Source organism: Cnephaeus nilssonii, assembly GCF_951640355.1.
Source record: "Cnephaeus nilssonii genome assembly, chromosome: 11".
In the NCBI taxonomy this organism is placed as follows: domain Eukaryota; kingdom Metazoa; phylum Chordata; class Mammalia; order Chiroptera; family Vespertilionidae; genus Cnephaeus; species Cnephaeus nilssonii.
The window spans coordinates 91327646-91354857 of NC_137082.1; the positions used below are offsets into that span (position 1 = coordinate 91327646).

The 27212-nt window shown below is 48.2% G+C and overlaps 1 protein-coding gene across 2 annotated transcripts in view; it reads left to right on the forward strand.

The window, feature by feature from the left end:
* CDH2 (cadherin 2) overlaps positions 1 to 13685 on the forward strand; it is a 204567-nt gene extending 190882 nt beyond the window's left edge. For both annotated transcript variants that reach the window (XM_079784015.1, XM_079784016.1), the window contains 2 exons: positions 6385 to 6549; positions 12268 to 13685. In XM_079784015.1, the coding sequence (XP_079640141.1) occupies positions 6385 to 6549; positions 12268 to 12474 (372 nt within the window). In that variant the 3' untranslated portion in view covers positions 12475 to 13685. The remainder of the gene's footprint in view (positions 1 to 6384; positions 6550 to 12267) is intronic.
* The last annotated feature ends 13527 nt before the right edge of the window (positions 13686 to 27212 follow it).

A 27212-nucleotide genomic window follows, 5' to 3' on the forward strand; every position in this document is an offset into this window, starting at 1 on the left:
CACTTAACCCCTGATAGCCTACTGCTGACCGGAAGCCTTGTGGATAACGTAAAAGATGGGTTAACACATGTTTGTATGTTATATGTCTTATATACGGTGTTCTTACAGTAGAGTAGGCTAGAGCCGTGGTCGGCAAACTGCGGCTCGCGAGCCACGTGCGGCTCTTTGGCCCCTTGAGTGTGGCTCTTCCACAAAATACCATGGCCTGGGCGAGTCTATGTTGAAGAAGTGGCGTTAGAAGAAGTTTAAGTTTAAAAAATTTGGCTCTCAAAAGAAATTTCAATCGTTGTCCTGTTGATCTTTGGCTCTGTTGACTAAGGAGTTTGCCGACCACTGGGCTAGAGCAAAGAAACAAAATCCGTCACTGAGCAGGTTGGAAGGAAGAGAAGGCACGTTGGGCATTTATGGGAAGCAGCTCGCATGTCCGCGGGCTGTGCAGCTGGGGCCGAGCTGGGTGGGGGCGGTGGATCCCAGTGGCACCGGGGACCGCGGATGGAGCTCCTGCCGGGCCACGGGGCCACGGGAAACGCGGATGCTTCCTTCGCTCCTCGGGGCACGGCATCGGGCACCAGGAGGCACCCCGCCATCCCGTGGAGCCATAAGTGAGTGTATGGCCACTTCTCCGGAGCAGCCTTCGCAGCGCAGTTCCACAGATTGACCCACAATGCAGCTCGCCGACAGTTCTGCCTGGGATTCCAGAACTTCAGTTTCTGCCAGTGCAGCATTTTATTCTATATCTTATCTAACGTAGCCAGATGCCTGCAGGTAGATTCGTGGTGTCATTTTCTGAGCCAGCCGTAAATCATCGCAAGGCAGGGGAAGGGAACAAGAAAAGCCGCAACCAGGGTTTTAGCTGCTAACTTCTTCCTAACTCTCCCCAAATTGTACCATCGTGAAGACGTTTTCCATCAGAGGTGGAAGGAAACGTGTTTTCCACCACTTGCAACGTTAATCTTTTAAAAACTCTCTTCCATGCCTATTTCCAGTGGTCGTTGCCAAATAGCACATGCTCCAAACGTTAGGAAAAACAAGACTGTCCTTGGCTGTATGTGAAAATTACGTTTCTTTGGGAAGTTCACATTGTAAAGGTGGACAAACGTAAGCGAACTTTCAGCTCCACTTTTTCTCCAGAGTTTTAGGAACCAAATAAAGATTTCTTGTTGGGTTGTTTCTTCTTTATAATCTTCAGAATGAAGGCCACACACCCAGTGATCTTGAGCATGTTTTGAAGTCTCTGTAATTCTCTTTATAATTCTCATCCTACATGTTGTAATTTGTGTGAGGAGAGCAGTACAGGCTTGTAAGGATGTATAATTTAGAGGGTTTGCGTAGAGCGACCCCTTATCAAAGGGCTTAAAATGGGAACCTGGGGTCAGGACCTCTGCCCCCGAGCGCCCACATGTAGACAGCAAGCCCACTTCTGAACCCTGAGCACAGCCCGCCCGCCTCCCACCACCAGCGGATTTTTATATCCCCTATTTGCCATGGTTTTCTAGACAAGTAGAAACCATTAGAGAAACTTCATTTTTAAAAAAATCTTTATATTGCCCTAACTGGTTTGGCTCAGTGGAGGGTGCGTCGGCCTGCGGACTGAAGGGTCCCAGGTTCGATTCCGGTCAAGGGCATGTACCTTGGTTGCAGGCACATCCCCAGGAGGAGGTGTGCAGGAGGCAGCTGATGGATGTTTCTCTCTCATCGCTATTTCTGACTCTCTATCCCTCTCCCTTCTTCTCTGTAAAAAAATCAGTAAAATATATTTTTAAAAAGATCTTTATTGTTGAAAGTTTTACAAAGGTCCCCATTTTCCCCCCATTAACCTCTTCCAGCCCGGTTTCGCTCCTCCCCCTCCCCCTCCCGCTCCTCCCCCTCCCCACTCCAGGCCTCACCACCCCATTGTCCGTGTCCATGGGTGATGCATGTATGCAGACAAGCTCATTGGTGGATCTCTTCCCTCCCGCCCTCCCCGCCTTCCCTCTGAGGTTCGGCAGTCTGTCCGTGCTTCTGTGCCTCTCGGTCTGTTTTTGTCCCTCAGTTCATTCGGTTCATTAGATTCCACAAACGAGTGAGATGATCTTTCTCATTGTAGAGAAGCATGTTTTAACCCAGCTCCCAGCTCCCTGCAGATGCCAGGGTGACTGAGGAGCGGGACACATCTCCGTCATTACGGTGAACTCGCCATGGCAGCGCGTCCCGGCAGTGGGACCGAGGGTCTCTCCCACCCTCCCCACTGTGAGTTGTGGCCGTGGCGGATCATGTGACCCAAGAGGCGTTTCTCGAGTTAGGCTGTTCTTCTGAACATCTGGCATGAAGTGTGTTGGAGACTTTATTCAACACATTTCTCAGCGAACCCTTCCAACAATAAAGATTTAAGAAAACAGAGAAGGCCCCGGCCGGCGTGGCTCAGTGGTTGAGCATCAGCCTATGAACCAGGAGGTCAAGGTCACGGTTGATTCCTAGTCAGGGCACAGGCCCAGGTCGCAGGCTCGATCCCCAGTAGGGGGCATGCAGGAGGCAGCCGATCAATGATTTTTTCTCATCATTGATGTTTTTATCTCTTTTCTCCCTCTCCCTTCCTCTCTGAAATCAATAAAAATATATCTTTGAAAAAAAAAAGAATAAAATAAAATAATAAATGAACCCTTTCTAGGGGCCGACGCGGAAAAGGCTGGGCGGGACTACAGGCCTTTGTCAGCCTGTTTCTGCTCGGGGTCAGAAGGTCGGAGGAAGAGGTCAGGGAAGACAGAGAGGAGCCGCAGACCGACACGCTGCGCTGTGCGCGCTCGGAGGCCAGGCGCCCGGAGACGCTGTCCTGGCCGCAGGAGCAGCTGCCGTCCTGTACCGCGTTCCGTCAGAATTCAAGCTCTGTTTTGCCAGATCTTCCTATTTTCAGGTGAAATGTTGGCAACTTCCTAGAAAAGTTAAAACACGGCCGGCCAGTCACACTGCGTTTGTGTCTGTACCCTCTGCAGAGGGAGCTCTGTGAGGCGTCTGGGGAGACGGGCCTCCCAGGTCAGACAGCCGCGCAGAGCCACGTGCTGCGTGCTCCAGCCACGTGCTGCGTGCTCCCAGCCACGTGCTGCGTGCTCCCAGCCACGTGCTGCGTGCTCCCAGCCACGTGCTGCGTGCTCCCAGCCACGTGCTGCGTGCTCCCAGCCACGTGCTGCGTGCTCCAGCCACGTGCTGCGTGCTCCCAGCCACGTGCTGCGTGCTCCCAGCCACGTGCTGCGTGCTCCAGCCACGTGCTGCGTGCTCCCAGCCACGTGCTGCGTGCTCCAGCCACGTGCTGCGTGCTCCCAGCCACGTGCTGCGTGCTCCAGCCACGTGCTGCGTGCTCCCAGCCACGCGCTGCGTGCTCTAGCCACGCCGCAGCAGGGCCTGGGCTCCCCTGGACGACCAGGTCCTAACTGAAGCCTCGCCCGGGGAAAAGACATACTTACACATACTTACAGCTCCTTAGTGTCCTGTTACTCCGGCTTCTGGGAAGGCATGTTACATCCTCAGCATAAAACTACTTTCTAGCTTCCATCGTTGTACCTCTGGTCTGTGTCCCCCTTTTTACAAAATGCTTCGATGGTCAGCAGAAGGCACGGGAGTCACCGTTTGCCCTCCTGTTAGCTGGTGGGTATGCAATTCGCCGTCCGCTGGGAAAACATGCCTCCTGACGCCTAAGCGTTCACCGCTCTCCACGTCAATCGCTCTTTACTTTGTATAATATGTTAACATATCGAAGGCTCTCGCACCTGTGCCATTGTATGCCTTTGACCTAGTCTATAAATAACGCATGAATTCTGCGGACGTTCCAGTGGAGCCCGTTGGTGTGAGGTCAGGGTGTTTTCACTCGGTTCTGTGTGGGTAACATGAGGTGCTCTGTCCGACAAGAGGAAGCTAACCCAGGCCTTGGCTGGTGCTGTGGGTGGTTCTTCCCCAGGCCAAAGCCGGTCTCCCCACGCTGAGCCTGCGCTTTGCCATCTATCAAGTTCACATGCCGGCTGCCCTGTCCTCCTCCGGGCACCTGCCGCCCCTCCCCTGTCGCCGGCGCTCTCCTCCGGGGCGGCCTCTCCTCCCTCCTTCCCCGGTTAGCTCGGCTGAGGCTCTGCGAAGCAGCTGTGCAGGGCAGTGGGCCCAGGCGACAGAGTGAAGTTTGAGGTCGGCGTTTGGAAGTCAGACACATCTGGCTCTGATTCCCATCCTGATCGTAGACTTGCTGTGTGACCTTGGGCAAGTTACCCGACCCCTCTGGTCTGCCTCTTCCTCTAAAAAAAAGGTGCTACTAAAACACTCTTTATGGGTTTGTCACAACGTGCTGGTGAGCGGACCCTTATCAAGGGGCTGGTGTGGGGCCTGGGCCTGGAGGGTCTGAATGCCTGTGGCCTGTCTCCTTGCGTCCCTGTCCCCGGTGTGATTCCAGTCATTCCTCACATTCCTGTCCCTCCGCACTCCTCTGTCCGATGCTCAGGCTGGACCGCGCTCTGGCACACCGGGCGAGGGGGGCGGCTTTGAGGTCTGATGCCCGTGGAGTCCGTCTGTCTGTCTCTGAGCCTCAGTGACTCTGGGACCCAGAACCAGCCACTTGGGCTGTTTGAGACTCAGCCTCCTGGACTCTCGAATGGAGACACTACAACTGAATATCCACCGCGCTGTTCAGAGCGTCAAATGAGCAAACACGCGTAAAGTGCCTAGCCCCGTGGTCGGCAAACTGCGGCTCGCGAGCCACAGGCGGCGCTTTGGCCCCTTGAGTGTGGCTCTTCCACAAAATACCACGGCCTGGGCGAGTCTATTTTGAAGAAGTGGCGTTAGGAGAAGTTTAAGTTTAAAAAGTTTGGCTCTCAAAAGAAATTTCAATCGTTGTCCTGTTGATATTTGGCTCTGTTGACTAATGAGTTTGCCGATCACAGGCCTAGACCATCCAGAGCCTTGAATAGATCAAAGCCGCTGTCAGAGCTGCCAGTGGCTCACCTGGTTTTAGACAGAGACGAAGCCTGCATGGTAAAGGCATCAGAAACTGCAAATATCAGCATTAATTTGGGGATTTCCGTTAAGCTGGGGATGTGGCCCTTCATGTCGCTAGAATCTGGGGGTGTTCCATCTACAGAGCATCTGCCCACACCTGAGAGTCTGCTGCGTCTTCACAGTAGAGTCCGTTTCTTTATACCCAGGCCCCGGTGGTGGGTGTGAAAGCTGGACGTGGTGCTGAGGGCCAGGCCTGCCCAGAGCTTCCCCCCCAGCTGGGCTGGGCCTGTCCCCAAGGGGTCAAGGGGTCAGGCCGCTTTCTGAGATCCCACGGGGGCCAGCGGGTGCCAGACCTTGTCCGTGACGAGCCAGGCAGCAAGGGTTGCGGGCCACATGCAGTCTCCGAGGCGCATGCGTCTGTGTCGTTGAGGTGGTGGTTTTAAAGGACCCTCAACAACGTAAAAGCCAATCTTAGAAAAGCAGGAAGCGGGTCAGACGGGGCCCACAAACCAGAGCCTGCGGACTCCAGACCGTGAAGGGAGGAGAAGTAAAGTGTGGCGTTGAAACCAGCATGGCCTAATTCCTTCATTTGGGGAAAAGGGAAACATACCTGCATCCGTTTAAAACATTTTTTATAAACGTCCTCGTAGAGAAAAACGTTTTCCTCCGCCCCAGAGGGTCCTTGGCTGGGTCTGGACATTAAACGAGCGGAGAAAGATGAGCAGGAGACAGGCGCCCACATTTGTGACGTTCTTGGCACGTGCCTGGGAGCCTTCACAGTAGAGTGAACCCCAAAGACGTGGCCAGGGCGGGAAGCTTTCGGACAGGCAGAGGGCTGGGCCCTGCAGGAAGTGGCGGGAACTGAAGAGGAAGGTGAAGGGGAGGAGCGATGGGAAGGTCAGGGACTGAAGTCCCCTGAAGCTTGTCCTCCCTCCTCCTGGTCCAAGCAGGGGACCCTCCATGTGGGAGTTTTAGGGAAACTCCTGTTTCCAGGGAAATTGGGGGACGGGGAGAAGGTCACATTGACCTTCATGTTTCTGTCATGTTTTAAGAAGTTCCTCCAACTTAAAACACGTAACGTGCGAAGGTGCCCTGTTTGGGGGCAGTGTGTCCCGAGCCCCGCCGCTGTCTCGTTGTCACCTTTGCTGCAGCTGTATTTCCCGTGAGTTTGTGGCGGGGCCTCCTGTCACCACCCTCCCCCTCGGAAACTGACGGGGAGCAGTGGGGGGCAGGTGGAGCAGAGGCTGCGGGGTGAGACGCGCAGAGGCGGAGCGTGGGGGAGAGAGATGTCATCACAGCGTGAGCGTCTCCCGTGGCCACGCCGCCGCCGTGTCACCCGCGCTCAGGCCCAGGCGTCCCGGGTGCGTGTCTCCACACAAACGCCGGCCGTGGCCATCGGCACCCCCCTGCCCGACGTCGGCCTTGTCTCCGCAGGACTACGACCTGAGCCAGCTGCAGCAGCCCGACACCGTGGAGCCCGACGCCACCAAGCCCGTGGGCATCCGCCGGCTGGACGAGCGGCCCATCCACGCCGAGCCCCAGTACCCCGTGCGCTCCGCGGCCCCGCACCCCGGCGACATCGGGGATTTCATCAACGAGGTACGGACGCTCCCTTTCCCTCCCTTCTGAGAGCCTTGGCTTCATGCTCACGGTTAGTTCTGGGGAGACCCCCGACAGCTGGGGACGCAGCGGTGTCGTGCGCACTTGTTTTCCTTCAGTTTGTCTGTCTGTCTTCAGGAACACAAACTACATGGAGGTGCTCGATCGGCCCAAACGAGGTCTGTCGGTTAATACCTGCCTTTGTAAATGCCGTCATTCACAGGGTGTTCCAGAAAAATCTGTGCACATGCTCCGAGTAATTACAAGGGCCGTGCTGATTAAAACACATTTCATTTTCAAAACAGGGCTCTCTGCTGTTACGGCGTGTACATTTTGGGGGAACACCCTCTATATTATCAGTACAGGCCAGTGGTCGGCAAACTCCTTAGTCCACAGAGCCAAATATCAACAGCACAACGATTGAAATTTCTTTTGAGAGCCACATTTTTTAAACTTCTTCTAACGCCACTTCTTCAAAATAGGCTCGCCCAGGCCGTGGTATTTTGTGGAAGAGCCACACTCCAGGGGCCAAAGAGCCGCATGTGGCTCGCGAGCCGTGGTTTGCCGACCACTGCTATAGGCTATTTCCTGAGATTATAAGCAATCAATAGACTGACAATATTAAAAAGCGTGTTCTACTTTCATCTATTAGACTGATGAAGGTCATAATAGTTCACTTTCATTTTCCTCACTTTGCACCCTTTAAATCCACAAACGCTGAGAATCCAGTGCCTCCCAGTGACCAGAGAGTGCCATCAGACGAGACCAGCAGGAAGAGCAGGAAGTTAAATACTACGGAAGTGATTTAAATGCTTGTCTAGTTGAGGAGTTTTAAGAGCGCCTGGAAGAGGCAGCTAATTCTCTGTTGAACGTAACGGATATGGTTTCCACTGTCAGCACCTTCCGGCATTCTTGTAGGTCATTACTGACCAGGAGGTCTGCGACATGTCTCACTCCAGTTTTGAATGAACGTGATGTATGCCGCTTCATTTGATCATGTCTGGCGTTGGGCTGCAGTCCTCCTTTTGAACGTTTATTAGGCGTGTGGGAGCGGTACCTGTTGACACTGACTGTGAATACACGCAGGACTTGGTCTCCAGCCAGATGGTCCCGCTCAGTATGTCCAAGACGAGGGCTGGTCCCCAAATGACTACTGAAGCGAAGACACTGAATATGATGATAAGATAGAAAATGTGCAAGGGAAAGGGGGAGCAAAGAAGATAAACCAGCAAAGGCCTCCATTTGACCCAGGAAGAAAGTCTAAGGAGGTAATGATGTCAGAACCGCTCGGTAGAGGGTCCAAGGATGTGACAGTCAGTTCTGTGGGGAAAGCAGAGTAGGGACTGTCAACAGGCCTGAGTCAGAAATAACTTCAGACACATCACCGCACCCAGACCCTGCCATCAGAGACACTCCGCAAGGCAAGCCCAGTATCTTGCTGTAGCCGGACCGACAAAGGTAAATCCAGGCCACGACTGTAAGTGGCTGACGGTAGCGAGGAAGAGCTGGAGCACATTGATAAATGCATTTAAAATGTCAACAGCTCTCTTTATCCCGGGTCTTATTTGACTCAGCAAGCACCCAGGAGCCCAAAGGAAGAATAATTCAGCGGTGATTAGAATCGGGGTGTTTTTATAGATGTGAGGAACAGGTAAGCTCAGGAGGACGTTTTACAGTTTGTTTGTTTGTTTGTTTATTTGTTTATATAATGAATGAATGTTGCCTCAACTCTCAAGAATGATAACATTTCCAGTCTGGTAGGCAAAGGAAAACAAATCACACAACTTTTAATTTCAGCTACAGCCTTTCATTCTATTTTGAGGTTTTTAAACATGACCTTCAGAGGCTGATAAGTTGAAGCACGTTTATTTCATCTCAGCCCAGCAGCAGGCATTAGCACACCTTCAGTGATTTCACTAATCCCATGTGTTCCTTTATCTCCGAAGCACAAAAACCAGGGCCGTCCTCCTGTTAAAGACCGACGTTCGATTGTTATCATTTAAAAACGTACGGAAGGTGCTTTCAGAATAACTTGCTTAAAGCTATGGAAGTTGAAAACTTGGCTTTTGTCCCTACGGATTAAATTCCATCCATTCTCTTTAAAATATCTCTGCCCACTCTTACAGGGGTTGGGCGTTTGGGTTCAAATCCAGTGGCCTCACGGAATAGCTCTGTGACCTTGTACGAGGTCAAGATCCTTGGTGTAACCTGTTGGGCTTCCAGTCTGCTTCCTATAAATGAGGATAACAATAGAACTTCCCTTTAAGATGGCAATGAGGCTTCCATGAGCTAATCCACGTAAAAGTGCCTGTCAAATAAGGAAGTCTCTTAGTTATTATCAGTATCATGTCATCATTATTGCAAATTACCTTTCTCCTGTCTTCTAATCATAAATAGGACACATAAAAACCTCCTCTTTTTAAAAACTCGCTTCAAGTAAAATGAAACTCCCAGAAAGGGCCTTGGTGGTGCTGGTGCGGCTAAGTACAGAATCCCGCTGTATCGTGAGCGTGGTGTACCCTTAGGTCCCGCGTGTATTTACACGCCGGTGCTCGCTTCTGCTGAAAGGGGCGAGTATAAATAGGCACGAGGCGCTGAGATACCATAAATAAGCCCAGGACAGCGGCACGCGTTCCCTCCTTGAACACCTGTTAGACGCCAGGCTCTGGGCGCAGGTCATAGAGCGAATACAAACAGCCCCTGCGCAGAAGGGGTGCCATCGAGTGCAACCCACACCTGGCAGGAGAAGCTCGGGGGACGACAGAGACCCCAGGCATGACTCCCAGTCACAGCGGGGCGACAGCCATGCAGAAGTGACATTTCAACAGGCGTCAAAGGGTGGGTGGGGGAATGGGTGGGTGGGTGTTAATCAGATGAAAAAATATCTCAAACAAAGGGACTCACATTTCCGCTCCCGGGAAACGATGATGAACAAACCCGCAGCCCCGAGGCACAGGAGCACGGGGAGGGGGTTTGGTGATGAAACCAGCTGTGGGTGCCCGAGTGGAGCGAAGCACTCCTGAGGCAGACAAGGTGGTGACCGTCTGGGTTCACCGAGGCCCCTCTGAGACCTTACCCTCCGGGTCCCCCAGACGTAGGCCTTTGAGGAAGGACCTCAGTTTTTTCCAGGTCTGCAAACTCTGTTGGCTACTTAAACTGTTTAATCAGTTTCGACTTAATGTTGTATTAAAGGGGATTATTTTAAGGGCTCACGCACTGATTAAAAACCATCTTGCATGTCCCCAGGGATACCCTCCTGTCTTTGGTGAGAACGGCCATGGGTGATGGAGAGCGATCGGAGGGTTGGGCCAGGGAGAGGGCCATCGAGTAATACCCGAGAGGGAAGCCGGGAGAAGCAGGGCAGTCCGGGGAGCAGGAGACCCATGAGGGGCTTGTGCTGTCGCCAGCGAGGAGGTGATGGGGGCCTGAACCGAGGCAGCGGCAGAGACGGGAGACAGTGAGGGAAGCAGCCGACCTCTGGCCTCTGGCCTCCCTCCCGCCGGCTCCTTCACTGAGGAATGTGGGTTTGGCTGGTCCCTGTGACGGCACCACACCGGATCAGAAGCCCATAGACAACCTACCCGCTCAGCAAGACCTCAGCCCCGCCTCAGCTCTCCATCTCACAGAGGCACCTGGGACTATGGAAAATAGGTAGTTCAGCCGGCTGGCGTGGCTCAGGGGTTTGATTCCCGGTCAGGGCACATGCGCAGGTTGGGGGCTCGATGCTCAGTGTAGGGCGTGCAGAAGTAGCCAATCCATGAGTCTTTCTCATCATTGATGTTTCTATCCCTCTCTCCCTCTCCCTTCCTCTCTGAAACCAATACAAATATATTAAAAAGAAGAAGAAGAAATATGTCTTGACTTGAATAAATAAGTGTAAAAAAAATAAAGATGCATTTTTTGGCTACTGCTCCCTAAGGCTACAATAGCTAACAACTTTAAAGTGCTGTTGACTTAGAACAGTGGTCGGCAAACCCATTAGTCAACAGAGCCAAATACCAACAGTACAAGGATTGAAATTTCTTTGGAGAGCCGAATTTTTTAAACTTCTTCTAACGCCACGTCTTCAAAATAGACTCGCCCAGGCCGTGGTATTTTGTGGAAGAGCCACCCTCCAGGGGCCAAAGAGCCGCATATGGCTCGCGAGCCGTGGTTTGCAGACCACTGACTTAGAATAACAAAGCCTTACTCCTTTCTCAAGTCACATGGTAACTGGGCCTGCAGTGGCCCAGGCCCTGGTGTCTCCTGCATCTCAGGAGGAGGAAGGGAAATTGCCCTCCGGGGCGGCCCTCCTCCCGGCTGAGGAGTGAGGAGCAGGGAGAGGAGGCTAGCGGAGACGTGGCAGCTGGAACTCGAAGAGCGTCCCTAGCCCAGGCCAGTGTGGCTCAGTAGGTTAGAGAGTCGTCCAGTGCACCGAAGGGCTGTGGGTTGGAAAGGTTGGGGCGCATGCGGAGGCAACAGATTAATGTTTCTCTGTCACATTGATGTTTCTCTCTTCCCTCCCTCCCCCTTTTTCTCTCTTTAAAAAAAAAAATCAACGGAAATAAATCCTCCAGTGAGAATGTAAAACACATATAGAATCTCCTCTGCACAGCTGCCTCCATTCATTGGCCAACTCAGCCCCTGGCCGAGCCTGCGGTCGGTGGGGAAGGCACGCTGGCTCGGCTCAGGGCGGCCCTGTGGTCTGCGGCAGGGGCTCTGCCTTTGGGGAGGGGCCTCCTGAGTCAGAGGAAAGAAGTCAGGAATTTTGAGAAAAATTATAGCTTGTGGTTCCCGGTCTTCACAGACTTACCATGTAGTTTATTCTATAAATATGATGAAGAAAATGCCATCGAAACTTATTTTTTATAGGTTGTAGTCACTGTACCCTTAAAAGATAATGATACCTGATCACAGTTTATCAGTTAATCTCCCACTTCCTGCTTCGGTAAGATCACAAAGGGCTTAATGCGTGAGTTACCTTGTGTTATAATCCCGTCGGGCTTTGTCTTCATTCTCCTTTGATACCCTTCCAAATTTAGGTCAAACGCAATGCCACTTCCTCCTGGAACTCCTAGTTCTCGGGGCGAGTCTGAGTTTTTTGTTTTTTTTCTGGCAGCATCCTGAGGACTTTGGCCTGCACTGTCTCCAGTTAAACACCTCCCAGTGTATGTCTTGGCTTCTCTGACCTCACTCCCTAGGGGTTCTTGCTTTATAGAGGAAAGACCTAAGTTAGTTTTTGTCTAATTTTTAAAAATGTATCTTTATTGTGGAAAGTCATACAGATGCCCTTTTTTTCTCCCATTGACTCTAACCTGTCCCCCCCCAACACACCCCACCCTAGGCCTTCACCACCCTGTTGTCTGTGCCCATGGGTTACGCATATACGCATACAAGTTCTTTGGTTGATCTCTTCCCACCCACCCACCCACCCACCCTCCCTCCCTCCCTTCCCTCTGAGATTCCATGGTTCTGTGTCTCTGGCTCTGTTTTGTTCATCGGCTTATTTTGTTCCTTGGATTCAACAACTGAGTGCCATCTGGGATCCTCCTCCTCCTCTGCCTGGCTTATTTCGCTTAGCGTGTTTAGTTGTGAGACACGGTGATAACCAGGCTCCCGGGTTGAAAAGGCTGTGGTCTGCAGGTGGACACTGGCCGGCACGTCCTGGGTCCCATGGAGCCCGAGGCCCTGCCTGCGGTAACCCTCTCCTCGTCCCCTCTCCCTCCTGCCCCACCGCAGGGCCTGAAAGCTGCGGACAACGACCCCACGGCGCCGCCCTACGACTCGCTCCTGGTCTTCGACTACGAGGGCAGCGGCTCCACGGCCGGGTCGCTGAGCTCGCTCAACTCGTCCAGCAGCGGCGGCGAGCAGGACTACGACTACCTGAACGACTGGGGGCCCCGCTTCAAGAAGCTGGCCGACATGTACGGCGGCGGCGACGACTGACCTTCAGGGTGCACTTGGGGACCGGACAAGTACAAACCGTTTCACCTGATATTCCCAAAAGCGTTCAGAAGCTAGGCTTTCCCGTGGTAGCGGGCCAGCCGCGTGCTGGCCGGAGGCGTGGGCGCGGGCTGCCAGCCCCGGGGGCCCAGGGAATATCGGTGTCCGACGCTGTCTGGAGAACACTGAGCTCAGCTACACTTGAATTTTACAGTACAGAAGCACTGGGATTTTACGTGCCTTTTTGTACCTTTTTCAGATTGGAATTAGTTTTCTGTTTAAGGCTTTAATGGTACTGATTTCTGAAATGAGACGTAGAAGACAGACTATTTTGTGGCGGGAGCAGTACGTTAAACCGTGACACACGCTTCAACACGCTTTGGTTCCATTGCATTTGCTTTGATTGAGATCCCGAGGTAAACACGCAAACACGCAAACACTCATGGGGCAGTTTTTATTATCGGGGGGGGGGGGGGGGAGGAGACCCTGAGATTGGAAAAATGTACATTACTTCTAGTTTTAGACTTTAGATTTTTTTTTTCCCCACTAAAATCTTAAAATGTATGCAGCTGGTTGCAAAGAAAGGGAGTTTTCATATCACCAGTTTGTAGCGAAATTTGAATTTTTTCATAAACTAGAATGTTAGACACATTTGGTCTTAATCCATGTACACTTTTTTTTTTAATTGACTGTGTTTTTTTCACTTCACTGTAAAAATGGTGTGTGTACATAATGTTTTATCGGCATAGTCTATGGAGGAGTGGAGAAACTGCAGGACATGTGTATGTATTCTTTGGACAATGGATTCAGGTTTTTTGCATGTTTCTATCTTTCGTTATGGTAAAGTATTTACAAACAAAGTGACATTTGATTCGATTGTTGAGCTGTAGTTAGAATACTCAATTTTTAATTTTTTTAATTTTTTTTTAATTTTTTTTTGTTTGTTTTTGTTTGGGGAGGGAGAAAAGTTCTTAGCACAAATGTTTTACATAATTTGTACCAAAAAAAAAAAAAAAAGAAGAAGAAGAAGAAGAAGAAGAAAGGAAAGGGTGACCTGGCGCGGGCGGCACTACTACGTGTGTGTTTTTAAGAAAAAAAAGGGGGGGAAGCTTTTAAACTGGAGAGACTCTGACAACAGCTTGGCCTCTGTATTGTGTACCAGAATATACACGAACACCCCAGCGTTCTGAATAAAATGCTAATTTTGGATCTGGTGCCTGGTTTGAGCTTTTTTTTCCACTCGAGCTGCTTTGAATGGTTCAGAAATCCTAAGTCCTGGAGCGGCGCTGAGAACAACAGGACAAAGGTTGGTATTTGTTTTTGCGCTTTTCACCCTTGAACCCTTGGCGGGCAGCCGGGCCCAGGAGCAGCAGAGAGGACCCTGTGGATCTGCCCGTTCCCACGGAAGACGGGCACCGAGGGAGGCGGAGCAGGCGGTCCCGGCGGGCCCCCTCTCCCCCCCCTCTCCCCCCACTTCCCTGCAGAGCCTGGTGTGGTCCCTCCTGTCACCTGCGCTCTAATCCCTTCTGCTCCAGCGAGTGGTTCCACCAGCGCTGACAGGCTTTCTCCTTCCTTCCCGCCACCGCAAAGGGAAATCCGCGGGAAGAAGGGGCGGGCTAGGCCTGGAGACCAGACTGCTCAGCGGGTCCCTGAGGCCGTTGTTCACGTACTGAGTGACATGTACGTGGGTTTGACCGACTCCCTTTGTTGTGACCATTTTTCCCCCAGCTTTATTGAGGTATAATTGATAAATAAAATCATGTGTGTGTGTGTGTACATATATATGTAGTGTGTGTGTGCAATGTGATGATCCGTTGTATGTGTACATTATAAAATAATTTCCACACAAGTTAAGGCATACATCACCTCACATAGTTACCTTTGTGTAGCTGTTTGGGTGTGGTTGTGTGTGTGTGTGGTGATAACACTTAAAGTCTACTTGCTAAGAAAATTTAAAGTGTATAATATAGTATTAGCCTGATACAGTCACAGAGGAAGAAAATGGAAATGATCTTACTAACTTTTGTGAAATGGTTTCTGTGTCACTGTGATTCATAGTGAACTTTAAGAGACGAAGGAATTCTCACTGTATTTTTCTGTTTGCTTCATGATCCTTATTACACCATCTATGCTTGTGCTGTCCAGTCTGAGAAACATTGATACAGTACACATCCTCTAATGAACTCCAGTACTTTTGTGCTATTTTTGTCATAATTAAATGCCAGAGCTTGCCTCTGGGGGTTTCCATAATGAAACTTACTGAATTTGCTAATTGAAGTAGTCTTTTCTAAAATGTATTCCTAGACGGTGCCTCTGTGGTGCTGTACACCCAAATGAAAATTGAACTGTGTTTTTACTTTATTTATTTACTGATGACACTAGTACAGATTTTTATATCAAATTTTGCAATATTTCAAATTTTCCTCCCTTAGGTAAAGTAAACACTCTTCTAATCATTTTCTTATAGTTACTGTACAGTCACAGACTATATCTCATACATGCATAAACTTTGAGCATTAATAATAATAAGCATTCTATATATAATCAGTAAATGTAAACATTTGTTCTGGCCGTTCCAGTCACTTGTTCCGCCGTTCTGGTCACTGAGCTTTTATATATATAGGTTTCTAGAAAGACTATATTTTGTTTTCATGAAAATGGGATTGCATGTGATATATTTTCTGTAACTTGCCCTTTTCACTAAGCATGTGTCTTGGATATTTTTCCATATTAGTATAAATACGTATATATCATTATTTTAATCGCTACATAGCATTCTTTAACATGAACATAGTTCATTTAACCATTTTTTAAGTCGTTTTCACTTTTTTTTTTCACTACTTGAAACAGTGGCACATCTCACATCCGTGCCTCGGCCTGGGGGCATTTCAATGAGATGGGTGAAGATGGGATTGCTAGATGAAAGGGTGGAGAGAAGTAAATTAAATATGGCTGAAATTATAGGTTCCTACGTTCCTTCTTCAAGTGCCCTTTAGCTCAAAGAAGATGGGCCTTTCTAAGCCCGCAACTTCCTGCCTGGGCAAGAGGATTGTGGGCAGCTCAAAAGAGTGACCACAGAATGTACGAGAAGCTAGCCAGGGCCTTAGTCCTTTTTCTTTGGAAGTGGGCCTGTGAGTCAGGCCACAGTACTGTTTCAAGTCCTCTGGGAAATGAACGTAACGATGTGGCAAACTAAAACCTTGAGAACTATTTCTGAGTGTGGTTCATGGATCCCGTCCAGAGCCATGTCTCCCAGGTCGTCCCCAGTGTTCGGGATCTCTTCTGCAACATTGCCAATAAAACACAACACACAGAGTGCTGGGGTCTCGGCGGGATGGGTCCTTTCCCAGGATCAATGTGTATGCATTTTGAATGTTAATGAAACGTGGCCCAAAAAGTGTCCTAATTAAAGACCACACCAATTGACACTCCTATCAACACTCCGCAGAAACCTATTGACCCTCATCCTCCACAGTCTTGGACGTGGCACAGGGTTAAACGTTTTGCCAATATGATGGGCAACAAAAGATACCTCATGCTAATTATGGCTTTCCTGATTGCTAATGAGATGGATTGGTGATTTTTTTTCTTGTTTATTAGCTATTTGTGTTTTTTTAAATTGTCTGTTTTAATTTCCCTATTGAATTACTTGGGTTTTCCAATTAATTAGTAAGAACTCATTATATGGATCCCCTCCCCCCCACCCACGGTCGTTCGCTAATCCTGTAAATTCTTCTATGGTGTTTTTGTCTCACTGAAATTTTTGTTTGAGGTGGGTTTCTCTGTCAGTATTTTCAACTTTAGATTTTTTAGGTCTTCCCATCTCCAACATATAAACTAATTATCCTGTGTTGTTTTCTGTTGTTTTATTCTATTACATTTATTTAGCTCTTTAATTCGCTTGGAAATTGGTTTGTATCCGGTAGAAATCTAACTCATGAAAATTTCTAGATACCAAACACCACTTGTTTAAAAAGTCCAAACTTCACCCAATCGTCTGAAATGCAACATTAGTCATAGGAGCAGTTCCCATATAAATGCTTGTTTCTAGGTCCTTTATTCTGTTCCATTAATTATTTTTATTTAATTCCTGCACAATACTAGATTGTTATACTTGAATATCAGTTCTGACAAGCCATTCTACCCACTGTTCTTTTCTTTCATTACATCTGCTACATTCTTTTTCAAAATTTTATTTTGTGCATGCATTTTAGGAACCTTTTGTCACGTTCCATAACAAATTTTATTGGAAATTGTATTGAGTTGTGAAAAGTTTATAGTTTCACCTATCATCTCATCCCTCATGTGGATCATAAGAATTGTATTGTTTTGGGCCATCTTATAAAGGTTTTGTATATTTCATCATTTGTATAATATTTAACATAGGCATAGATGTATTCCATGGTATTTCTAGCTTACTTTGAGGTTTGATGAATATACATGTTGCATTTTATAAAATTCCTTTCCTTCAGATACAGAGATGATATTAACTCATTAATAATGCAATTAGATTTGCTAATATTAAACTTTTTGTAGTAAAGCATCTGTGGTCATTATATTATTTTAATGGGCATCTGGTATATTTGATTTGCTGCTATTTTACTTAGGAATTTAAAATCCTATGTGATTTTTATGCCATTTTCTGTTTTTGTTTTTGTTTTTTTCACTATTCTTGCTCAGTTTTAGTCTGAGTTTTATGCTGCCCTCAAAGAATTAAGAAGACCTACATTTTTTTTGTCTGCTCTGGAATCGTTTATATAATATGGATTATCTAATCATAAAAATGTATTAGAATTCCATAATTTTACTATTGTGGGGATATGTTTTTCCCTAGTAGGAATTAGTGTAAAAGCCATTGTGGTTTTTTTGTTTTGTTTTTTTTGCTTGTTTTTTTTTTCCAACTTTCACATTTTACATCTTGAAAGAAATTCTCTTTGATCTAGATTTTTAAAAAATGTGTTCATAGAAAGTAGCATTCAGTATTTTAAAAATCTGTCATACCTTAAGTTCCTTTTCTCCTTTGTCTTTTACTTTTTTTTCCTTCAGCTGAGTAGTTTAAAGTGTCTATTTATTGTTCTATTAAAACAACTAGCTTTGTGATTTATTGATCTAGCATAGTGATTTTCGACTGGTGAGCTGCAAGAATGTTTAAAACATGCAATCCCTGACTATTTGTCAGGAGCACTGACCTCTTTTTCCTTAGATTGCCAAATAAAAAATGACAACAGCAACACAACATAGCCATCCGGTGTGAATGAATCAAAATTATACCTTTTTTGTCAAATGGAGTAAAAAGTATATTTTTGGGTGTGCTGCAGAATTTTAGTAAAATTTTAGTTTATGCCGTGAGATGGGAAAGGTTGAAAATCGCTGATCCAGCATATTTATTCACCTGATTAGAGGGTTCACATTTTTCTAAACCTGTGGCTTTTATTTTTAAAATATCTAGTGTTTTACTTGTTTTTGATGGACCACAGTGTCTGCGCGAGGTTTACGAACATTTCCCAGTAGCTGGTGGATTTGTGGACTTGCAGGCCATGGGAACACATGCTAAAAACCACTACCCTATTGTGTGCGTTGCAGCCTTTGTTAACAGGAAGTACCTTGCTTGCCAGCTCTCGGTGCTTTGGGCTCTAAATTCCATTTTGTCTGACTGTCCTCTTTATGCAACAACTAGAGGCCCAGTGCACGAAATTCAGTCTGGGAGCTCTCAGGGGATGTTGAACTGATGACTTAAGTCCATAGTCAGCAAACCGCGGCTCGCGAGCCACATGTGGCTCTTTGGCCCCTTGAGTGTGGCTCTTCCACAAAATACCACAGCCTGGGCCAGTCTATTTTGAAGAAGTGGCGTTAGAAGAAGTTTAAGTTTAAAAAAGTTGGCTCTCAAAAGAAATTTCAATCGTTGTACTGTTGATATTTGGCTCTGTTGCCTAATGAGTTTGCCGACCACTGGCTTAAGCCATCAGTCGGACATCCTTAGTGCTGCAGCGGAGGCAGGAGAGGCTCCCGCCACCACCACTGCGCCCACCAGCCGTGAGCCCAACTCAGAGCTTCTGACTGAGCAGCGCTCCCCCTGTGGGAGCACACTGATCACTAGGGGGCAGATTCTGCGTTGAGTGTCTGCCCCCTAGTGGTCCGTGCACATCATAGTGACCGATTGGTCTACTGTTCAGTCGATTTGCATATTAGGTTTTTATTATATAGGACTAGAGGCCTGGTGCATGAAATCATGCACAGGTAGGATTCCTAGGCCTGGAAGGGGATCAGGGCTGATATGTGGGGCAACCGGCAGGGTGATCGGCTGGGTCCCCTGCTCGCTCCTGCCTTGGCTGGTGGCCTGGCACCGCCCACTCGCCAGCCCCACCCCCTGCCGCTGCTGCTGCCCGTCAGTAGGGGCCTGCGGGCTGGGAGCAGCTCCTGTGTTGAGCATCTGCCCCTGGTGGTCAGTGTGCGTCATAGCGATGTTCTGCAGTTTGGTCAATTTGCATATTAGGGTTTTATTATATAGGATACCTGTCTTATTATTTTGGGGGCGGAAGAGAGGAGGGTAGCATTTGCCTGATACAGCTTGGCCCATCACTTTTTTGTTAAGGATTTTAAAAGTAATTTTGCTTTTTACGTCTTGGTGAACAGCATGTGAATTTGCTGTTTTTATTTCTCTGTCATTTTCAAATAAGCTCTATGACACCGGATTGGCCAAAACATCAGCCGGATAAGGATTTGGTGTTTGCAGCTCACTGTCCTTACGATCAGTCGCCTCCAATCACAATGTCTAGAGGTGGCCTCTGCACTGGGGATGCGAGGAGACACTGGTTGTTAGCTTCCTCTCGGGGCATGCCCAGGCCGCCAGCAGGTGAACTGGTCTCGCCAGCAGAGAAGGCACTCCCAAGGCAGGTCTCTGCTCTCTCCTCTCACCTCGTAGCTTTGCAGCTGTTCATCCAGAATTCACTGCCGTTTTTCCTCGTTGGATAATAAAAGTATCAGGTTTATAGTCAACGGAAAACCTGGAAGATCTAAAAGAGCCATACTGCCTTGAACTGTCCCTTTTGGTGATGTATGTGAGATGATAGATAATGCAAATATGACATCCCTAACTGTTACATTTCTACAAGAACGAAGCAGCAAAAACCGGGCTTCGCGGGAAAACATCAGTGAGGCATTTTAAGGGGGAAAGCAGCAAGACTGTTCCTCTTTGTCCTGCTGCAGCCGTGGGAGTGGTCCGCAGCGCCTCTGGAAAGTTGCTAATAGAAGCTCACGTGCCAGTATTTTCCCCTGCGTTCAGCCAGTCCAGCCAGAGCTCAGGGGGTAGAAAAAGAGGTGAGGCTGCAGCAGCCGACATGAGTGTGGGGGAGATTATTTGTAAACGAATTTGGATTTCCTTCCTTTCTCTGACAACAAATGGCTGTGCTGACTGTAGGCACAACTCAAAGCGTGAGAATATCTTTACTCTTTATGAACGTTTTAACAAAATGTAAGTCCACATAAGAATTATGAGATGGCCTGACTGGTGTGGCTCAGTAGTTGAGCCTTGACCTATGAATCAGGAGGCCATGGTTCGATTCCCGGTCAGGGCTCAATCCCTAGTGTGGGGCCTGCAGAAGGCAGCCCATCAATGGTTCTCTCTCTTCCTCTCCCTTCCTCTCTGAAATCAATTTTTAACCTTTTGCACTCGGATGTTGAGATTAAAATTACTCTTTGAATGTATCAATAATTTGAAATATAAAAAAATCCAAATAAACAAGTTTGTATGAAAAGAAACTCCAGTTTTTTATTCTACTGCTGCGCTTTGTAAAATCTGGGGTATTTAAAAAATTAAATCCCGAGTAGAATAAAGGAATCGAGAAAAAAGCAAGCAAGTGCAAAGGGTTAAAAATTTAAAAAAAAAAAAGAATTATGATACTGATTATTTTAAGTTTCTACTCTTAGAGGGTGAGGCGGGGGGTGGAACAGATATATCTTGAAATAGGCAGAGGCATGATGGTGGACAGATATTCGGGGCTATTTTATTACTCTAACATGTATTTAACATAGTGGATTCATTTAGTTTTCAAGTTTGAACATGTCGAAAGTTTTTAAAAGTACTTATATGTTTAGGAGGAATGCATGGTGAATATAATTACTCAGTGGGTGCCAGACAGCTTCTACAATAATTCGTTTCTTGACCTGTCTCTGCAACTAGCATACTTTGAATAAGTAACCTCGAGTTTAAGAACGTCGACCTTTATCTTGTACATTAACACATAAACACTTATCAGTAACTGTTTATGTATCAGTTTCTATTTTGTGGGAAAGATTGTTTGCATTGTACAATTTTAGAGTTTGCTGGGTTTTACTCTAATAGGGTTTTTGATTGTATATGGTTAAGACATTTATTGTATTAACATTTGGGATCAGAGCGGAACTAGGATTGGATTGGATGAGAATATTTTCTGATTTAGTTTATTTTAATGGATTCTAGATTTGGGAGTACTTGAGACTGTATTTTAATAATGTTTTTCTTGTTTCATTAGATATATATTTTTTTATCTTCCTGTTTTAATTGAAGCTTGACCTTTTAAGTATCAATAAAGGCATCGGCAACCACAGACTGAGAGGAAATTCCTCCCTTTGCCCCAGGCTTTTTCCACCTTCTATACTTAGCTCTTGTCCCTGCTATAGGACCTCTGCGCTTTGGAATAATCCAAGCTGAACCCAGGCCTTCTCTCCCAGGCCCCAAGTGAACACTCTCACCTGAAGTGGACTTCTTCTGTGTTTGAAGAAAGCATGGTCATATCTATACTAATAAAAGAGTAATATGCTAATTAGATTGGGAAACCTTCTGGGACACCTTCCCCACAAAGCCATGGTGGTGGGGCTGAGGCAGAGGCAGTTAGAGGTGATCAGGTTGGCAGGGGAGGGCAGTTGGGGGCAATCAGGCTGGCAGGGGAGGGCAGTTGGGGGCGATCAGGCCAGTGGGAGGGCAGTTGAGGGCGATCAGGCCAGCAGGGGGGGGGCAGTTGGGGGCAAGAAGGCCAGCAGAGGGGGCAGTTGGGGGTGATCAGGCCAGCAGGGGGGGCTTTTGGGGGTGATTAGGTGGGCAGGAGGGGGTGATCAGGCTGGCAGGGGGGGCAATTGGGGGCTATCAGGTCAGCAGGGGTGCAGTTGGAGGCGAGCAGGCTGGTGGGGGGGGCATTTGGGGGCGATCAGGCTGGCAGGCAGAGTGGTTAGGGGCAATCAGGCAGGCAGGCAGGTGAGGGGTTAGGAGCCAGCGGTCCCAGATTGTGAGAGGGATGTCCAACTGCTGGTTTAGGCCCTATTCCTGTGGGATCGGGCCTAAACCATCAGTTGGACATCCCCCAAGGGGTCCCATATTGGAGAGGGTGCAGGCCAGGCTGAGGGACACCGAATTTCGTGCACCGGGCCACTAGTAGACTATATTGAACTCAAACTGTCTCTGGGTTCAAGTAACCCTCCTCCCCCCCCCCCACCCCCCGCACACACACACATTCAACATGGATAGATTTTAATAATACCGAGTTTTCTATGCATAGACACTGTTCTCACTTGGCATAATAGCTCATTTAATCTGTACAGTGAAGTACCCTATTTCATCACTTCTCCTCCCTTCTAATAGACATCATTTTCCTACAATTCCACAGCTGTAAGATCAAGAAGCATCATACAGTTACTGAGTGAGTGAGTGCCGCGGGCGGCGTGGTGCTGTGGTTGTGTGGAAACCACCTGGACGCTTTGGGGTAACAAGGACGCCCTAACATCAGAGTGCCTTTGAGTTGGGAGATATGCAGGAAGGCATAGAAGGGCACCTTATCTCCCCAGTCCCTTAGCTGGAGGGGCCACGGCAGGAGTTCTGTGGCCTGTCCACCAACACTCACGAGTCGGCGGCTGAGCCAGGACTTAGCCCGCTCTCTGGCTCTGAGCTCACGCGGATCCATCCCGTGGCGTAGCACACGCAGAGTGAGAACCACAGGCTGAGGGAGGAAGGGAAAGCGGCGCCATCGCACACTCGCATTCATGTTCGGCTGCGCCATGTGGGACTGCCATTATGGGAGGTCAAGACAGTCAAGTAATTAACAGACCTACGTTAACATGTTATTTCAACCTTAATTTTAAAAAATCAATCATACATTTTACAAGGAAACGTACATACCCTATGAAACACGGGCACTTTAGTGAGATTCATGTGGGAGGCAAGGAAATCAGAGACTCCAGGATTGAGCCGCAACCTGGGCATGTGCCCCAGTCAGCCTCCTGGTTCATAGGTCCACGCTCAACCCCTGAGCCCCGCGGCCGGGCAGTAGTTTCCTGTGTTCACTAAGCCCTCTTCTCTCCCTGTCCTGGGCCTGCACCGAGCCTGACGCCTCCCAGCCCTCCTCTGCCTCTCCCTGGGGCCCAGGCCTGGCACCTGCGCCAGGCATCCGTGCTGAGCTACAGCAGCCTCTCGTTCACACATGCGCCAGGCCCGCCTGCCGCTCTGTTCCCACGGGTTCATTTTCGAGTTGTAGCTGAACAATTTTGGAAATCCAGGTAACATGTCCGGGCTCTGGGGAAGCACCTGGTCTGCTGGCAGACACTCCTGCCTGCCCCACTGAGGAAGATGCGTCCTTCACTCTGTGGCTTTATCCCACTTGGCTGTGCCTCTAATCCCGCCCTGTGGCCTGCGGAGCATCCCACCCACCCACACGCCTGGAGGAGAAGCGCTTTCCCAGGATGCAGCAGGCACAGAGTGTCATGGATCTTCCCAGATTCACATCCTGCTGCTGCTCTCGGTGGTGGCATGACCCTTGAACCTGCCTCTGGTCTTGCGGCGCCCTTGACTGTAGAACAGGGCTAGGGCACAGGGTTGTGTGAGCACCATGCCTGGGCCTGCGGCACAGTAAGCACACCTGGATGTGAGCTACTGTTAGTGAGACACGGTCATGCTTCTCTGCCTCCCCATGTCCGCGGACACAAGCTTACCTGGGCGGGATTATGGGTCTAGGTCCAGACACCATACATAAAGTATCTGTCACTGCCGGAAGCCAGTTCCAGCATGTCATAATTGCAAGAGTTTCATCAAAATGTTGATGAAACTTGGGAACTCAACAAGGGCTGAGTCACATATGTAAGCACCTGTTGGAATGGCTAAAAGGCACTTCCCCCAAACCTGAATAGGATGATTGTTTGCTGCCAGACCACTCAGGGCATCTCAATCTACATGTTATTGCCTCCTATTGGCCAAACACCTGAACAGCTGTAGGCTATTCCCCAATCTGACAATGCTTCTGTACCCTACTCTTTGAAGTGTATTATCTCCATCTTGCCTTAGGACAAATTGTGTTAATAAAAAGCAAGGGTCCTGAGACAAGGGGAACTTAAAACTTTAGCTTCTTTAGCTGAAGCACCTCTGACCCCCAATGCCTTTCAAAATTATCTTTCATCTTTGGACTTTTATTTAATCTATGCACAGCCTTTCTCCAGATTGCTGAACCCTTCTTAATGCTGGAATAAGAACCCCAGCATGTCGCAATAAAGCAAGTCACAGTCTTTTGCTGGTTGAAGATTTTGCCTTCAATTTGTGTAAAAAAAAAAAAAGAAAAGAAAAAGAAAGTAATCCCTGTGGACCACGATAAAGTGAAGCACAATAAGATGAGGTATCCCTGTAATTGAGAAAAGAAAAACATTGTTTTCACTCTCGAGTTTTTTCAATTTTTTAAAATTTTTTATTGACTTCAGAGAGGAAGGGAGAGGGAGAGACAGAAACATCAATGATGAGAGAGACTCACCAATCGGCTGCCTGCTGCATGCCCCCCCACTAGGGATGGAGCTGCAACCTGGGCATGCGCCCTTGACTGGAATCGAACCTGGGACCCTTCAGTCCACAGGCCAACGCTCTATCCACTGAGCCAAACTGGCTAGGGCTGAAACAACTTTTTCACGTAAGGTTCAGTGTGCGCCCTTCCCTTTTCAAAGATGATTGACCAGGTCTCGCGGGAACTTGCATAGGACTTTACAGTCCTAGAATACCTGTTCTTTTGGCCCTTTCCATGTGTACGCCTAGCTTGATAGGAGACTTTATCTCTCTAAGTTGAAGAGAATCTTAGTGTTCATTTTCTGCGCTCTATGTTTTAAACTCTGACCATGACTACAAGCAGGATTGAGTGTGTTTTCTACGATGTACTGAGCCCTAGTAGTCCAGCTTACTGAAGTGACGTAGCGTGAGATTCCAGACCCCGATGGCCAGAATGCTTCAGCTCCTGTCAGCGTGGCCCCCTTAAGTCACCTCTGCAAGAACATCCAAGTATATCCAGGAAAGTCAGACTGCAGACATTCTAAAACTTGACGAAACTGCCTGGAAATGATGGGTCCCAGGGAGATCACACGTTATTGCTGTGGAGATTTTCCCCGTGGATATGGGCATGAAAATATGCAGACTTCATAACTCAGCTCTGTGAGCGGAGTCATCCATTTTCGGTCGGCTCACCTAATTCTAAACCCACTTTCTAGCATTTCCCTTCTTAATAGCCCCATTCCTCTTAAAGCCTTGGCCTGCATCGGAGTCTTTCCAAAATTAGGTCATCATGGAACATTAAACTTTAATAGCAGGATGTACAGGGCGGAGAAGCAAATATATCAGATTGCTTTTTGTTAATTACGATTACATTTTTTACAAGAACCTAATGCCACCATCACCCAGTTTATTAAATCACTCAGCACAACTGAAGAATGTTAAATGAGTCCATTGACATGAGGCTATCTTAGACACTGTAAAGGGCTGTCTGGAAGTTAGGTTTCAAATATTCAATTGGTAAGTTGGAGAACTGAGTGGCACATTTGTCATCAAACAGATACTAGTTAGACTGAAGCAGCAAGGCCCCCTCTCTCCTGGTACCGATGCTAGTAATTAGCTGTCCAGAACTAACTGGTGACCCAGCCCAGAGAAACAGGATGAAGACAGAGCTTGCTTGTTTGCTTGATGATTTTTATTTTCTCAAATAATTTGTTGTACCTATGACTTCCTCATGTGGAGTCAAATGGTTGCAAGCTCAATCCCTAGTAGGAGGTGTGCAGGAGGCAGCGAATCAACTAATAATTCTCTCTCATCTTTGATGTTTCTATCTCGCTCTCCCTCTCCCTCTCTGAAATCAATTTAAAATTTAAAAAAATTTTTTTTTTAAAAAATGATGTGACTAAACAATTTCTCGTCCTTTGACAGTTATTGTCTTCTATTGTCCCTGTGTGTTAAGTTGACTCTTCCCTTGTCAAGCCACAATTCAAACATGACTACCCTCGTTCTCAAGGAAGAAATGCAATATAGAAATAGGTCCTGGGGATCCTGAGGGATGGAGGGGCTGTCATCTGAGGGAGGAGCCTGAAGTCCCTCACTAGTCTCGGGGTGGAAAAGAGCATGGATACTCAGGTGAGCATTAAACACAACTAGTCCCCAAATTGAACACCAGAACATCAAAGAGATAGCAAGGGTTCTTTTAATAAGGAAATCAGCCAGGGAGGTAGAGAGCCTTGATAAAGGGTGGTGGAGCCACGGGCCAGTGTTTTCCAAACTTACTTACACGTTAGAATCCCTGCGGATCTTTAAAAATACTGATGCCTGACTGGCCGGCGTGGCTCAGTGGTTGAGCATCGACCTGTGAACCAGGAGGTCCCGGTTCAATTCTGGTCAGGGCACATGCCCAGGTTGCAGGCTCGATCCCCAGTGGGGGGTGTGCAGGAGGCAGCCGATCGATGATTCTCTCTCATCATTGATGTTTCTATCTCTCTCTCCCTCTCCCTTCCTCTCTGAAATCAATAAAAAATAAATAAAATTAAAAAATACTGATGCCTGCCTCCCACCCTAGTATCCCCAAGACCACAGTCTGAGCAAATGAACCCAGGATGTAGGAAAAGACCGGTCAGGGTTTGACTAAAGGCGCTGTTAGGATCCCGTGTGAGGGTGGATGGAGGGAATCATATGGAGGAACCCTGAGAACATGTCCCAGGATGGGTTCCCATGGAGGCAGATTCCAAGATGCGGGGCACGAGGAACGTGCATGGGGAGGGCTGGTGGAGCCCACGCTCAGGGAGGGAGAGTGAAAGAAGCCGGATCGGCTGAAGGAGAAGACGGGCTGCCATGCAGTTTCAACCAAGAGCTCAGCTGGCCCCAGGCGGCTCTAAAGCCACAGGGGTCCTTCCGGCTTGTGTCACGTTGAGGCGAGGGTCCATATGGCCCATGTAGACCAGTCCTTGGACACATGCCACCCTAGAAAGGGTTTGCTCTTGGGTGAGTGGACCCGCCTCCTTGGAGGCAATGTGAAGGGGACTGTCAGGGGGCTGTCTGCCAACAGGTCCTCAACAACTGGGGAAGCACACCCTTCAGTTCTCAAGAGGGTGCCGAGAGGCACACCATAGCTAGTGCTCATGAATTTATTTATTTTTAATTTTGGAAACAACATTTTATTAAGTGCTACAGGCAACACACAATTAAACACCCTGGAATAAGAATGCCTCTTACAGGAAGATCTTTGTTCAGGAAGATGGCTTCTCGTTATTGAGACTGAGTACAAAAGCCAGGGTGGATAAAGAATACCGTATTTGAAATGCACGGAAACAGGTGTGGCATCGGGAGGGCGGGGTGCAGAAGAGTACAGAGGTAAAGACGAGAAAAAATACCTGATTAAATAGCTTTGGGGAAAAGGTTAATAGCAGGGACATTTGATATTCAATTTCAATTTATTTGCACTGTTGTTATATAAGCCACCCCCTCCATT